General features: G+C 32.7%; 2 protein-coding genes across 2 annotated transcripts; both read left to right on the top strand.

Moving 5' to 3' along the window:
- The first annotated feature begins 1,522 nt into the window (after positions 1–1,522).
- On the top strand, positions 1,523–4,781 carry LOC114409384 (F-box protein At5g07670-like). Its single transcript, XM_028372822.1, has 2 exons — positions 1,523–2,972; positions 4,129–4,781. The coding sequence occupies exons 1-2, from the start codon at positions 1,669–1,671 to the stop codon at positions 4,391–4,393; spliced, it is 1,569 nt and encodes a 522-aa protein (XP_028228623.1). The 5' UTR covers positions 1,523–1,668; the 3' UTR covers positions 4,394–4,781.
- Positions 4,782–11,677: 6,896 nt separating this feature from the next.
- LOC114409383 (probable folate-biopterin transporter 9, chloroplastic) lies at positions 11,678–15,568 on the top strand. Its single transcript, XM_028372821.1, has 2 exons — positions 11,678–12,595; positions 14,205–15,568. Exons 1-2 carry the CDS (start codon positions 12,109–12,111, stop codon positions 15,338–15,340), a joined length of 1,623 nt encoding a protein of 540 aa, XP_028228622.1. The 5' UTR covers positions 11,678–12,108; the 3' UTR covers positions 15,341–15,568.
- The last annotated feature ends 1,559 nt before the right edge of the window (positions 15,569–17,127 follow it).

Genomic DNA, 17,127 nt, shown 5'->3' with positions numbered 1-17,127 from the left:
AGCTTGGTTTCACACTTAGAAGGTTGTGGTGGTTGAATGCACCATGATTCTGGGTGGTGATGATGGGTAGAGTTGCTAAAATGGACTAAAATTCACGAGCCAATTTGGCCCATCACGTGATTAGGTCGGGTTGAATTGAATTTTTTTTGAAATTTTTTATTAGTTTAAAAATTGGACCTTACTTTTTTTATAAAAAAAAAATTATTGTAGTAACTACAAGTGTAATGGTTTTTTGCTTTTAGAAAATTAATTTATTTGAAATTGGCATTGCCAAAATAATTAAAAGTCATGAACAAATGTTGTCACACATGTATTTAATTTTTTTATAATTTATTTTTTAAGAAATAATTTTTCACTCAAAATTTGTTTTCTTAAATTATTATTTTATTTTAGTTGGATCAACCATGTTTAAGACTCATTCAAAGATGAGCCTAATTGAGTCGACCCATTTATTAGGCGAGTCAAGGTGGGCTGAGCCCAACGGGCTAATCCACCTTGACAATTCCAATATTGACAGGTGAGAGTGGGCAATGGGAGAAGAGGAGGAAAATAAAGAAAAAATTTATATTTTATAATAATTTTTAGTCATTATTATTTTTTCATCTCATTCATGACGTTAAGAATATATGAACAGAAGAATCATTTAAAACCAGTTTGAAAAGATAAATAATTAAACTAAAAAATAAAATAAAAATCAAATAAGTCATTTCCCAAGATCTTTTTCCAACAATTTTTTTCCCTAAAAAAATGTTTATCTCGAAATTTCTCAACAACCTTTTTCATTAACTTATAAACTATTTTTTATAAGCTTTTATAAACTAGTTTGAAAAAAAAAACATTATGACCCATTATCACACGATAATCACATCCACATTAATACATTATATAAAATTATCCATTATACGGAGAAAAAAAATTAATGCTTATTGTAATTTTTTATTTGTAACTTTTTAATTTTTAACCAATTTTATTCTCAATAAATTAATTTGATATATTTTACCATCAACTTTTAAAAACTTATGAATTTTATCCTTTTTTATTTATTCATTAATAAACACAAAAGTTAAGAATAAAATTTACCAAACAAATAAAAAGTCAAGAGTAAAATTCATCAAAAAAAGGTTGGATATAAAATTTGGCCAAAAAATTGGAGATAAAAAATGTAATTATTTTAGGAGTAAAATGATAAATGATAAAATTCTCAAATTTTTTAAAAGTTGAGGATAAAATATGCTAAATTAATTTGTTGGGATAAAATTTTTAAAAAATAAAATATGCAATTAAGCCAAAAGAAATAATGATGCATCCACAAATAAAATTACTTTTTATTTTTTTCATATAAATACAAGACAAATATTAAAAGTTTATAGTAACTCATGCATTTTATTCTATCACCTAGAATAATTAGTGAATTACTTTTATTTCAACCGTATAAAACAAAAAATGATTGAAAAGGGAAAAAAAGTAAAATACAGAGAAGGCTAAAAATTGTCTCTAGTGCTTTCAATACCCCAAATCGGTCCACACACCACACCAGACCAAATCTTTCAACCAAAACCATGAACAAGAAAACAAAAAGCAAAAAAAGAAAACAAATGATTGCAAAATAATAAAAATTCAGACCCACAATTTAGTTGTTAGATAGATAGACACATACCTCCACAAACCATGCCCAACAAACAACAAAATCCCAAAAACACCAACGCCACTAACACCACTCTGCTCAACTCAAGTTGTTTACTACCGATCGGGAATGCGAAGCTTCTTAACAACACCACCACCATCACAAAAACACTATTCTACTCCGTTGAAACGATGTCGTTTCACCCAAACCCTAGCCTCACTCCTCCACCAGCCACACCAGCGTTAAAGCCCTGGCTCAACACCACCGCCACCACGGAGCCCCTCAACCCTATGGTCCTCGCCATGCACCTCTCCGACCCCAAATCTAAAACCCTAATCCCCAATTCCACACTAATCATAATGGACCGAACCCTTCTTTTATCGGACGAGCTTCTCCTCCGAATCCTCTCCAAGCTCCCCAATTCGCAGCAGCAGCGGAACTCCAACTCCTTAGTCTGCAAACGCTGGCTGAACCTCCAGGGTCGGCTCGTCCGAACCTTGCGTGTCCTCGATTGGAACTTCGTCCTCTCGGGTCGGTTAATTATTCGCTTCCCGAACCTGAACCACGTGGACTTGGTCCCAGGTTCGTTCACTTCTTCTGTATACTCATCGATTGTCGTAAGCCACAGGCTCGTTTCGATGCACGTGGATTCCGCGTGGCGAATCGGCGTCGAAAAAAACCTGTTACCGGGCGAGACGGTTGACGCCGGACTCAAATCGCTCGCGGGCGGGTGCCCTAATTTACGCAAGCTCGAGGTGGCAGGTTGCAGCGAGGCCGGGATTTCGACGATTGGCGCGGAATGTGTTACTCTGCAGGAGCTCGAGCTGCAGAGGTGCGACGACGCCGTTTTGGGAGGCGTTGCAGGGTGTGAGAATTTGCAGATTTTGAAAATAGTTGGGTGTGTGAGGGGTTTTTATGAGTCTGTGGTTTCGGACATTGGGCTCACGATTTTAGCGCAGGGGTGTAGGAGATTGGTGAAATTGGAGCTTGTGGGGTGCGAAGGGAGTTTCGACGGGGTGAAGGCGATTGGGCAGTGCTGTGTGATGTTGGAGGAGTTGGTGATTGTGGACCACAGGATGGATGATGGGTGGCTGGCCGGGGTTTCGTTTTGCGAGAATTTGAAGACTCTGAGGGTTCAGTCGTGTAAGGTGATCGATGGGAGCCCCGGGTTGGAGGAGCATTTGGGCTGCTGCGAGGCGCTTGAGAGGGTGCATTTGCAGAAATTCCAGATGAGGGATCGGAACGGCGTGGGAGCGCTGTTTTCGGTGTGTAGGAATGCAAGGGAGATTGTTCTTCAGGATTGCTGGGGGCTGGATGATGGCACCCTGAGTTTGGCTGTTGTTTGCAGGTAATATAATGTAGGGATTTTTTGAACTGGGATGCGTTTATGTACTATTAGAATTGGAGTTTTATTTGGGTAATTAGTGTAATAAAGGTTTGCATTAAATGGTAACATATGTAACTGAAATGTGGAATTATGATTCTGATTGGAGAACAACACCAAGAACACTTAAAAACTGGATAATACAAGTTTTGTCCTTTTTTGTTTCTGGTTGATTTTCACATTGAGTTTGAATTTGTAAATGTGCAATTGGAATTGGTCCATGGTGAAATTGGGTTTGCCTCTTTTGAAAACATAGATAGGATTGAATTAGAATGCATTGAGCAATGTTAAGATTTTTAATTCTGCAAATGGATTGCCGTTTATTGGAAGATTGTTGTTGGTATCTGTAATATTACTTTTAAATCCGGATTTATGGTGATTTCTAATGGGTTGAGAGTGTAAAACCTTTATATTGACAATTGAGACAGTGTATTAAAATTGAACTCATAAAAATATACTCATGTTGATTTGAATTTTGAATTATAATGGTTTTTTACTTTATCATCTAATCACGGTTTGCCATGTATTATAACAATGTTGTTTTTGTAATAATGACTTAAAAGTCATATTTAAGGTGGATTATGATTAGTTGAGAGTGTAAGGCAAAATTAAACTCATAAAGATATATCCATGTTTTTGAATTTTTTATTTATAATAGTTATTTAGCACGACCTGTTTTCTATTAAGGATAGATGTATTTTTCCTGCTTTAAACATTTTCTCCCTTGAATAAAGTCAAATTCATGAAATTTTTTATTGTGTTGGTGTAGAATTGTTATGTAGCATCATATGCATTGGTAATCTTGAAGTTTAGGAAGTTGAAAATAAGTAATTATAACTTTTGGGTTCAGTGTGGTCCCGATGTGTTAAGAGTGTTTTTGAGAGTTTATTTTGAAAATTGCCATTTTTGTGATCTTCAATTGGCGACCACCTTATATTAAAACGTATGGTTTCTTGCATCATTTAAGAAAATACTTTTGATATCTTTATTATTTATCATGTTTAAACTTTAAAGGTGGTTATGTTATGGGTATCCTTAGTTGATAAGTTATATGGACATGTCCCATATATATTGGGGTTATTTGCAAGTTACATTACAGTTGTTGTTGGTCTATTTTCAGGCGGGTAAAATTGTTTTACGTAGAAGGATGCTCATTGCTTACAACAGAAGGTTTGGAGTCCGTAATTGAGCACTGGAAGGAGCTAGAGTGCCTTAGAGTAGTCTCATGTAAAAACATAAAGGACAGTGATATCTCTCCTGAACTTGCAACCCTATTTTCCACTCTCAAAGAGTTGAAATGGAGGCCAGATACAAAATATCTTTTCCCTTCTGATGTTGGTGTAAGCATGGGGAAGAAAGGTGGTAAATTTTTCAAGAGATCATGACATGATGATACAACTGTGTTCACTATGTAGTCAGAAAATCTAGGGCTATGGTATTAGGAGCAGAACAGATATTATTCTCACTCACTGATTATAGTGGAAATTTGTACCATTATTTAATCACGTTAGTTAGTTTAGATGGTTAATAACTAGATGTTGACAGGGGGTGATTATTACTTTTACCCGTCACCTAGTGATGTAATTATGTATAAGCCCCAACCCGTTTCATTTCATTTTGAAATTGGGTAAAACTTGTTTGCCTGCAGCTTTCACTGTTCTTTTGTTTATGCAATTAGAATACGGAACCAAACTAGAAATGTAATTGTATGTAAGCAGGAACACACAGTTGACTCCAAGCAGAGAAATTTGGATGCCTTTGTTTCGCAGCTTATATTTATTTATTTATTTATATATTTTCAATTATTGAATTTGGAAGTAACAATGCAACCCTTGTCTGTGCGGGGCTGTGGCACATTTGGATGCCATAAAGTTAGCAAGGTGGGGTTGTTTAAATGTCATGAATAATTGAATACTATGTAAAACATCATTGTCATTTAAGAATGTAAGTGAAGATAATGTGATAATGTTTTTGTCTTATATGCTATGAAGCACGGACACTTCAGCCTTTTGCCGTGTCCGGTGTCCAACATGTGTCCGTGTCAGTGTCCGACACCGACACGACACCCGTACTACGTTCTATATTTTGGACATTACAGGTGTCTACGTGTCCGTGTCCGTGTCGTGTCTGGTGTCCGTGTCGGTGTTGGTGCTTCATAGCTTATATGTATGTACTTCGATTAGTTTAGTAATTTTCGTTATAATTGAAATGTCGACAAATTTATCTTTAAGAGGATTGAAGTTGTGACACATTCGGTATTACTTTGTATCTTAAAAGATTTAATTTACAAAAAAAAAACTAGAGAAATATTTATTGAGAAAATAGATTATACAGAAACAGTGTAAAATAATTATCCTATATAATAAGTTGTTGATTTTATAAAGATTATTTTATCAAATTATATTTTTTAATTAATTAATGGTGTAAAATCTTTTTGCAGAGATAGTTGTGCATAATTATCGGCAGAAGTCTGAAGTAACAATGCAGCCGTTCTCTGTGGGCCTATGGCACATTTGGTATTTGGATGCCATCAAGTTTTCAAGCGATGCTTGTTAAATGCCATGAGTAATTGTTGACCAGAAAGAAAATGTCATGAGTAATTGAAGTTGGAAGACTATGTAAAACACGGTCATTTAAGAGAGTAAATGGGTGTAATGATTGTCCTCATATATATATCATCATCATCATTCGTTGTCTTTTTACTTCAATTAGTATAATCACAACACAAAAACATCAACTGAAAAAAGTGATAAAAAAATACTCTATTAAAGATAAGTCAAATTCTCTTATAATTATTTATATTATTATTAATTTAATTTAATAAAAAATTTCATTAGTATTTTGACTTGTGCATTATATAAGAAATATTTATTTTTATATAGTTTTAGTTTACAATAAATAAATATTTTAAAAAATTTAAATTATATTACAATTAAAATTTAAATTATAAGAAAAATAAAAATAACAATCGGCCGAATAGTGTAAGGGATTTTTGGACCAAGATTTTATGCCTGACCAAGCTTGTTGGCCTACCAATTTTTACGGTTGTCTTTATAATAAATATTTGTAACGGTAATATAAGGTTATTTTTAGATTGAAATTGATATGTGATTACTAAAATCAAATATATAAATAAATATAAAAGAATGATAATTATTTTTTTACTTCATAAAAATGGATGACAGTTTGAAATGATTAAGAAAGATTTTTTTTTATTAATTGTATAAAAAAGTATATAAAATATCTAACGACTCGTCTTGTTGTTATGATATCATTAATTCTAAAATGTGTAATTTTAATTTTTAAATGAAATCTCTATTAATTTGATTATGAAAATGAAAGTAAATTTTTCGCAATACACATTTATCAAACAACGCACAAACACATAATAAACTCACACACACATATATATCTTAAATCATTATATATCATTCATATGATAAAAATATAATTTAGTTTTTACATGTATCTAAATCAGAGATTTACATGTCCAAATAAAAAAAAAATTATAGAACTACTATGGAGGAGTTGATAACAAAACACAACTCTCTCTCAAAATAATCTTAACGTCATCACGTCAACTTGACGGCTCCCACACAAAGAATCTCTCTCCATGTCATCTATCATATACTACTGTTGTTCATTTACTCTCATGAACGAAGATTAACGATCATCACAGGTACCAACCACACGGTACAAAATTACAAGGGTGAGTTTATTATAATAAAAATCAACAAACATCAAATGATCATGATTAACAAGAAAACCATAACAAATACCACAATCATAGACAAATATCCATCAGTCCAATGTACACTTAGCAATTAGTCATCAACTTTTTCACATTTCCAATCAATCATGCTCAGTATGATGTATGCATCTAATCTCAACTCTCAAATGCAATGTGGTACCATTTGTCAGGAAATAGCCTAAGTGTGTCCACACAACATTCACACTTAGGAAAACTAGACAGCAAGTGTCAAGGTCATCCTATTGTGCACAGGCAACCCCCTGGTGATCATCCTAAGTCACAAAGGAGTTTCAAACCGAGTGGCATGCCCCAAGTACAAGTATATTCCCTCATAAAAAACTACAAGTATTTACTGACAAAGTTTATACTATTTTCATGCAGTATGAAGTATGAAACATGGGTGTCATCAATCAATGCACTGACCATGGATAATTAAAGATTCTAAGTCATCCCCCACCAAAGATGTTTAAAATTAAAACTCTTTAACCACTCTATTTCTTCCACCAGGGACATCCAAATTGGTCACTGCATCCCCTATGTACATACATAACATACATCATCACAATAACATCATCATCTCATCTCAATGTCATTAACATCATCAACATCATCATCAACATCATTTCATCTCAATGATATTCTCAACATCAACATCACCTTATCTTAATATCATCATCAATGTCATTATCATCTCACATCAACATCATTTCATATCATTATTATCATAAACATCGACATCATCTCATCTCTATGTTATCAACATCATTAGTAATCACATTCCATGTATATGTACATATAAATTTTATGCCTGAGATTCACACTCCCTAGACCTTCAGACAACACAAGTCTCATACAACAATATCATTCACAATTTCAATCATCAATAACCAATAAATCGCATCCTACTAGTCAAAAACATAATTTTTCATGAAAAATCAGCATGCAACAAGGACAAACATACATCACTATAGTTGGGTTCCCTAATCCCAACTACAGTATCAAAGCGGTAAACCAAACTAAACTCCCCTCACCTATGGATATCCCTCTGTCAACTCCTTTCTACGTCATTTGGGGCCGAATACCCCTGTCAAATTAAAATGGACTAAGAGATGTTTCGAGGTCTACTTCAAAGAGACATTATTTTGAAATTTCGATCACACCAATGTGACTAGGGTTCAACAAAGGTCACTAATCTTACTAATCTTGTAGTTGATCTCGCTGAGCGAATTATCTCCTCAGGTTGAAATTGTGCTTAGCACGTTTGTCTCGCTAATCTTGATGTCCAAAAGTTTTACTTTAAAAATCCCAATGGTCAAAGCATGAAGATGTGGGTTATGAACCTACAATCTAAATTTGAAGGCAATCCAACGTTTAACAAATCCAAAATCACAATTTTACCGAAACAGGTTTGGATAAAACTTGAAATCTCACTATTTCAACATAGGTCAATCAAACTCTATATAACATAACATCCACATCAAACAATCACACATAATTACTTCACATAACACCTCAACATCGATTTTCAATTAGTAAAATTTCAGGAAATTACAAAATGTATCCACAAAATATTCTAAGGTTATGTTTGTCAAAACTAACTAAAAAGTCAGTTGAAAGCTGAAAGATAAAAAAATATCTTATTGAATTATAAGTGTTTTAATAAAATTATTTGTTGAAATAACTAAAACATACAAAATTACTTAAAAGATAATAATAATAAAATTTTACTTTAAAAAGAAAATATTTAAAAGGAAATCTAATCAATATTTAAGGATAAAAATGGAATAAATATTATAAGTTAGTAATTTAAAGTAGGGTTTAAAAAAATATTAAAAATTACTAAAAAAAATTCTTTTATCAAACTATCAAATAAAAAAACCTAAAAACTAATTAAAATATTTTATGGAACACACTCTAAAATTGACCTAAAAGTTTGACTAGTTTGAACGAAATATTTCAAACCTCAAAATCTTTGTTAAAAAAAAAAAATCATCCTAAAAACAGAAAAAGAAAATTTGTCGAGACTTTCTCATTGAAGAAGGTAATGTGAACCTTACTTTTTAAACTAGGAATTCTAAGTAATATTATAGGAATAGATTATTTACGTTATATTGGATCGTTTTGTTTTTTTATTTTTTTATTTTTTTATCAACATCCTGAATCTAAATCGAAAGTCTTATAAAGTGGTAAATTCTGTAAGTCTTACAAAATGATAAATTCTGTTTAGCGACTAATCAAACTTTATCAGATAAACTATTTTACGGTTGTTAAGTTCTTTTATCTTTTTGATGTAAAAAAAAGTTATTTTATCTTATCCCATAGATAGCAAACTATTTGTATAACAAAAAAACTATATTAAATGAAATCAATTTTACATTTTTTTTAAATCTATTCAATTCTAAAATTTTATAATAAGTTTAAACACAAACAAACTTTTAAATACTATTATCTATATTCTCCTTCATTTTCTTAACCGTCTATTTCTTACAATTTAATTTTTTTTATCTCCAAATTAAATAAATTATCAATAGTGATAACTTTATATTACAATTTTAATTTTACATACTTTCGAATTTTATTTTGAATTTCTTTAGATTTAAAACATAAAGGTCTGCTGCGTGTGACAAAACCGTGAATCCACGCTGGTGCCGCAAATTTCCCATCAAAGAATTTCAACGGTCCCAAATCACGTAAACACAAACAAACACCGAACAACACTAACAAAAGTTAATTTAATTTACAAGAAATCAATTCGTATTTAAAAAATAATATGCATCAAAGTGAGGACTTATTAACGAGTAATATGTAGGGGTGGAAATGAGTCAAGCTAAGCCAAACTTTACTAGGCTTGAGCTCGGTCTGAGTTGAATACGTAAGACTTGAACTTGATTCATTACTTGTCATACACTTTTTTTTAAGGCTAAGCTCGGCTTATACAAAAGTCTGGCTTGGCCCACGAGCCTATTTAAAAGTCTGCTTAAAGACGTCTTTGATTAATTAATTATTTTAAAATCTAGTGAAATACTAACTAAAAAAAGAAACTTATAAAATTTCGTATAAGTAATGTACAAATCCAAAAATAATTGATAAACAAAATCATATTGAATTCAAGTCGTTAAAGCACAAAGTATATCAAAAGAAAATAAAAAAAGAACATAGTATTAAAAAATGTATGGATTAGAGATGATTTGCAGAAAATGGATTTTATTCTACGTGGACAGTGTGCATGAACAGTAATAAAAACTGGAATTCTAAAATCCTAGAATTATTCTCCTCTCCGAAAAAAGACTCCCTAAACTAAAACCTTGGTGCTGTTATATAGTTCCTAATCCCCAAAGCTTACAAATCTATTTTAAGTCCAAGCCCATAAACGAAATAAAATAAAATCTGGACAAGATAAGATAAGATGGGATGAAATAAAATATGCACGAAATAAAATCTAGATAGAATAAAGTCTGAATAAAATAAAATCTAGATAGAATAAAATCTGGATAAGATAAGATTTGATAAAATAAAGTTATTATTATTATTATTATTATTATTAATTAAATAAGCCGTCTTGTAAAGCTTAACAAGCTTTTTTTATGGTTTGAGCTTAGCCTTTTTATCTAAAAAGACTTTTTAAAAAGTTTGAGCTTGACCTTTATAGTAAACAAGCTGAGCCGAGCCTTACATAGGCTGAGCCGAAGACCCTCGACAAGCTGCTCGGCTCATTTCCACCCCTAGTAATATGCAAGGGTGTTGTTAGGTGCACCCAATATTATTGCTGGTGCATCTAACACTTAATGATAAAAGTTGAAAATGTCCCTGTATAAAAGACTTACAGATCAAGTTGATTCGTATGCTTAAAATATCAATATACAGATCAACTTGATCCGTATGCTTAAAATATCAACGTATGGATCAATTTGATCCATAAAAGGCTTACGGATCAAGTTGATCCGTAAGAATTTTACGGATCATGTTGATCCGTATGTTTAAAATATCAACATATGGATTAACTTGATCCGTATGCTTAAAATATCAACGTACGGATCAACTTGATCCGTAAGTTTTTTACGAACCACCCTCTCACACACACCCAACACAAATGAGGGGCAGTTTTGGCATTTTGAAAAAATGCTGGGTGCACCAGCAATAATGTTGGGTGCACCCAACAACACCTAATATGTAATTATGTCTTTAAACATCTTAAATTTAAATATGAGATTTATCTTAATTCTAATAAATTTTGAGATCTATTTCATTTAATTTTTTTTATATACAAGAAAAAATCAAGACGAAACCTTTTCATGTCATCCATGGGATAACGTGATCCGATCATTGATCCAGTTGAAGTAATGATGGATAATTAATTGGTTTTATTTGACCTGATGTATATATTAAAAAATTTAAAATTATATATGTATATATTATATATAAGTATATAATTAACATTATTTGATTAAGACAAGTTTATTTATAGTTAAAAATCTAAAATAACAATTGAAGGATTAAAGTTGATAACACAAGTTCACACATAATAATTCAATAACACAAGTCCACAAATAATAATTCAAGTATTATTTTTTACGCGAAAAAGATTTTAAAAACTAGATCGAGTCGATAGGTTTATTTCAAACCGGTCATATTGAACTAAATTTGACTGGGTCATGTGAGACCAAATATATGACCGATCCATTGACTAAACTAATTTGATTATATTATCGGATCTCGATAGAATCAATCAATCCGACCGGATTGGACTGAATTTTTAAATCATGCATGGGACCCTTAAGTCTCCCGAACTCTCAGGTCCCTCACTCCTCACTTTTTCGGCATGTGCCTTACACGTGCGTTCCCAAATCCTCACAAAGCGCCCTAAATAACACATCAAGTTCCCGGTGTCATCGATCACTGCCAAACCCAAAACCTGGAATACACTTCATCCCTCTCAAGTTTCAAACACTAACACTCACAAATATTTTTTATATTTAATTTAATTCCCACCCAAATAACCCTACAATACACTCTTCTAGATCCCTCTCTCGTAATAAACCCCTTCCCTCCTCTATAGTATATATTCTTTCTTCACCACTGTCATCTTCTGCTCCACTTTGTCACCACAACTCACTCAAGCCATAACAAGAAAAAAAACAACTCACCCATTAATCTGTTTCTTATATACAATTTGATGAAAAGACGGTCGGATATTAAATGTGAAAATCTCTCCCAACAGAGAGACTCGAACATTGGTTTATCATGTCGTAAGTGACTAACCTCTTCTCTGCACAAATCAGTTGGCTTTCCCAAAAAACCATTGGGAATCCCTTTTTATTCATTCATTCGTTAATCCAAAATCCCAAACCCATGATTTACGCTATTTCTTCTCAGAACCCATTGGTGCGGAGCATGCCAAGAATCCATAAACATCGCAAAAAACCATCTCTGCCACCGAACTTAAGACCTATAACTTGTTTCCAAAACTATAGTAACCCCAACAGCAACAGTGCCGTCAATAACAGACCCACATTCACAGCGAACACGGTGACGAGGCACGTTTTCGTTAAGGAGAAGTACGAGGAGAAAGAGAGGGAATTTGTTGGTTACTGCAACAGCAGCAACAGACAAATGATGTTGTTGTGTGGGTTAGGCTATTGGGTGCAAGGCTTCAGGTGTTTTCCGTGGCTGGCACTGAACTTTCACATGGCCGGCAACCTCAACTTGCACCCGTCCACGTTGCAGCTCGTGCAGAACTTCGCTAATATACCAATGGTGGCTAAGCCACTCTATGGAATACTTTCGGATGCTATCTATATTAAGGGTGCTCACAGAATACCTTATGTTGTCATAGGAGGTATGAAATACTTGTCTTTATGCTCTGTCTTGTGTTTTATGCTTTTTGGTTGAGGTGAAACTTAGACGTAGTTCCTTGTATGTGTTATCAGAATTCGAGTTTCACCTCGTTAACTTATGTTGAACTTTACTTTAATGTAAATATTTGGTACCTCATGGTTACGTTGGTAGGTAATTTGTAAGTACTGTACAACTGTAACCATACTTTGTGAGTACTTAAGACCCAACTCAGTTAAATTTTCTTTTATTACACAATTTCGTTTTTGAACAGTTGTTACACAAAATGCTGAGGTGAAATCTCAATTCTGATTGGAAATAGACAAGTAGTACCAAAAGTAATTGAAGAAATGTATCTTGAGAGTTTTGTTATAGGGATACTGTTTCTTTTCAAGTGTTTTTTGTCTTTTCGAGTTTTGAGTGTGCAGTTGTGTTAAATATTTGGAGAGAGAGCTTTGTTGTCTATAGTTTATCTATTTGACTTGAGCAGGATTGCTTCCAGTGGAGGATACCGGGGTTTTATGCCAAAAATGTGTTTTTGTCTTTTGCTTATTTTGAATGAGTCAATTGGAATATATAGTATCTCTAATTGTCTTTTGAATGAGAATATTGATGCAATGCATGACTTGTTTCATTTTTTTCTCTCTGTTTTGGGGTTTATCCGAATTGAGATAAGTTTCAAATGAGAGTGCATAAATGCGAAGACCAGGATTAGAATTTAAAACTTGTATCTCAAACATGCTGATAGGGGTCATAGGAATTAAAAGGTCAATCACAGGATGTGATTCACAGGCTATGAATACTGATCACTAAAGAGAACTTAAGCTATCTAATTCTCGAGCTTTGAGATTCTGGAACGAAATCTCTTAAGGGTTTTTTTTTGTTCTGTTATTGCATCTATGGGTTGTCCTTTTTCTTTTTATTAAGGTTAGATATTTTTTTCCATGTTACCATGTCTTGTGTTCAACATGCCGCTTTCTGTATAAACTCATTCTATACAGAAACAAGTTAAAGGTCAAGTTCCTTATAAAGCAAAATTAATTTGGTTGAATGTAAGAAACGTTACAGATTAAGAAATTACAAGAGTAGTGCACAGGAAGACAAGAAGAAAAGCAAGGTGGAACTCCTTTATTTGACTTAGTAGTCTATGTTTTTTTACCCTGAGTTTCATGATTTTGACTTTTGTAGTAGTAGATTAACTTTTGTCTCATAAGAAGTTGGCAAACATGCAACTGTGACTTAAAAAATTGTTGAGTTTCTTGTGTATATGTAGTAAGTTGATTAGACTTTTTATTATACTCATGTCAGTGTATATGTATATTTACTATATTAACATCAGGAGATCTGAAAATAGGGAAAACATTAAACAAGAAAAAGTTGGCATTAAAGAAATAGAACATTTTTTATGCCACACTGATGAATACAGTTGGAGTATCACTCCTGTACATTCAAGGAAGTTTCTTTGGCACATCAGAGGAGTTAGGATTAGATTAGGCATTGGGCTTAATGGCTTCTATATGGTGTAAGGCTCATTATTTTTTTTAAGTGGTTTTCCTAATGGACAGATTGAGGGATTCGATATTTAACAAATACTTTTTTGGTTCAATCTTCAGGTCTTCTGCAAGTATTTTCTTGGAGTCTTCTGGCATTGGTCCCCGTTGCACACAAAGTGCTTCCCAACTTAATTGCATCTGTGCTTCTCAGCAATTTGGGCGCATCCATTACAGAAGTAGCACAAGATGCTCTTGTAGCAGAGTATGGCAAGAAGCACAAAATTGGTGGTCTTCAGTCATATGCATTCATGGCATTAGCTGCAGGTGGAATCTTAGGCAACTTGATTGGTGGTTATTTCTTACTGAAATTGCCTCCCAGAATCATTTTTTTCATATTTTCATCCTTACTGTCTCTACAACTAGCAATTTCTTTCTCAACAAGGGAGGAGTCTTTAGGCATAGCACAACTTTCAGCTCAAAATCTTGCTAAGAGATCCATCTCAGAAAATATCAAAAACCAAGTCTCTGATCTTGTCATGGCTATCAGCGACAAGAGCATTTCTAAGCCCCTTGTATGGATTGTTGGATCAATTGCCATGGTTCCAATGCTTTCAGGCTCTATATTTTGCTATCAGACACAGCGTCTATATCTTGATCCTACAGTAATTGGGTGTTCTCGAGTAATTGGCCAGTTTGCGCTTCTTTCAGGAACCGTGCTTTATAACCATTATTGGAAAAAAATTCCACCGAGAAGGCTGATAGGCATGGTGCAGGTTCTATATGCTTCATCTCTACTTCTTGATCTCGTTTTGGTTAACCAGATAAATCTCAAATGGGGAATTCAGAATGATGTGTTTGCTCTTTGCTTTTCTGGTTTAGCAGAAGTTGTGGCTCAGTTTAAGCTCCTTCCTTTCTCAGTTTTATTTGCAAATTTATGTCCAAAGGGCTGTGAAGGATCTCTCGCCGCATTCCTTGCATCAGCTTTGTGTGTATCATCAATAGCCAGTGCCTTTCTGGGTGTTGGATTGGCATCTTGCCTTGGCATTACATCCGGTGATTACTCGGGCTTGACGAGGGGAATTCTTGTGCAGTTCATTGCAGCTTTAGTACCATTAAGATGGATTCATTCTTTACCAATGACACAACTGGTTGAGAAGCGAAGGAGAAGAAGTATGAGCAGAAAAGCACGCAGAAACAGAAGAGTTGGAAAAGTTGTGCTTGGTTATGTTAACGTCTACAGGCCTGAGAGAGAATGATAGTCTCATAGGTGAAGATAATCAGTTCCTACCTAAGCAGCTCCAATGATTATGCAAGGATGAATGGTACTTGAGCTCTGCCACAAATTCATTATCATTCTCCTGAACATAGTTTGTACAAAACTAGGATGCGTGTATAACACACTGGTGCTGGACGGAATATTTGAATATGCATCATATTATCATGTGCGACTCAAAGGACTTAAAGACTTAAACTAAATTTAAGAATTTGACCTTTTATTTATTCATAAAGTAGTTATTAAAAATATTATTATTTTATTTAAAATTATTTTTTAAGACAATTAATTCATTCAATCTTTGTTGAGACATTGTTGATCTTAAGTAAGTTTTTATTATTTTCAGCTTTGAAAAACTCCTTTCAGCTGAAGCAATTGATACTGGTATCGTTAACATTATTGTATAAGCTATATAAGCATTTGGAAAAAAAATATTCTTTTTATATAATTAAGAATGTCATTGGTTTATCATTTTCCAATCTTATAATTTTCTTTAAGATATTTAATTCTGAAAATAAATCTAATCCATCAACATCCAACAAATTATCATGTTTCAAAGATTTTTCAAGGTTTAGACATTTCTCTTTCAAAAGTGTACAATCTAGTAACTTTAATTTTTTTAACACTAAATAAAAAACCAAAAATATCTTCATATATTTTAAATTGTTCAAATCTACTTTGAAGTGTGGTAATTGTTTTATCTACGATTACAAAAAGTAATCAATTCTAAATGATTTTTGAAGAGATTTTACAATTCCATCCTCAACATTTTCATCAAATTGTTTCTTTCTACGACTATTACGTTTTTTCATGAAACTTAGGCTCTATATCCATCTCAAAAGCAATTCCCTAGGTAGAAATCAATGCATTTTCAAATATATTTTCCTATAATTTTCAAAAAATGAAAGAAGATCTTTTAATTGTTCAATAGCTTCATCAATGCACATATCTTTTGATTGTAAATTCTTACTAACTAAGTTAACTGCAAATAAAATGTCATACTAAACAGTAATGCCTAACAAAAATTCAAAGTTTTCAAGCTCATAATTTGCTAAACAATCAATTTAACTTTTTATTTTAGGATCATCACTAACTTCAGCTAATTCAAATAAAATATTTCTTATTTGTAAAGTTTGAAATCTTACAACTTTAACACTTTTAATATGACTTTCCCAACGTGTTTGTGACAATGATTTAAGAGTTAAGCTATGTATATGGTTTTGTAAAATTTTCTACCTTTTTGTAGAAGGAGAAAATAAAGTGTATACACGTTGTAACACACCAAAGAAAGATGTAGCTTAGGACAAGAGTTAACCATATCATAAAGTACTAAGTTTAAACTATGACAACTACAAGGAGTATAAAATGATCTAGGATTAATATCAAGGAATCTTTTCTACACACCCTGATGTTTTCCTTTCATATTAGATCCATTATCATACCCTTGTCCCCTAAGGTCATTAATATCAAGTCCAACAATTTTTAATTCATCTATAATAGCATCAAAATGACCTTTTCCACTTGTATCATCTACTTTTAAAAATTCTAAAAAATACCCATTAACTTGTATTGGAGTTGATGAAATATCCACACACCTTAATACAAAAGACATTTGCTCTTGATGACTTATATCTGGAGTACAGTCAAGTATGAATGCATAATATTTTGCATCCTTAATTTTTTTTATAATTTTTATTTTGATTTCGCCTGCTAACAGATTTATCAACTCATTTTGTATATTATGCCCAAGGTAATGGTTGTGAATTTCAT

The sequence above is a fragment of the Glycine soja genome, chromosome 4 (assembly GCF_004193775.1).
Source record: "Glycine soja cultivar W05 chromosome 4, ASM419377v2, whole genome shotgun sequence".
NCBI lineage: Eukaryota > Viridiplantae > Streptophyta > Magnoliopsida > Fabales > Fabaceae > Glycine > Glycine soja.
This window is presented reverse-complemented; position numbering and strand designations above follow the sequence as displayed.

Excerpts from the sequence above, each read along its gene's own strand:
- LOC114409384 (XM_028372822.1), top strand. The coding sequence starts at position 1,669 with ATGCCCAACAAACAACAAAATCCCAAAAACACCAACGCCACTAACACC. Across the intron at positions 2,973-4,128 it reads AGTTTGGCTGTTGTTTGCAG|GCGGGTAAAATTGTTTTACG; the intron begins GTAATATAATGT and ends GTCTATTTTCAG.
- LOC114409383 (XM_028372821.1), top strand. The coding sequence starts at position 12,109 with ATGATTTACGCTATTTCTTCTCAGAACCCATTGGTGCGGAGCATGCCA. Across the intron at positions 12,596-14,204 it reads ACCTTATGTTGTCATAGGAG|GTCTTCTGCAAGTATTTTCT; the intron begins GTATGAAATACT and ends TTCAATCTTCAG.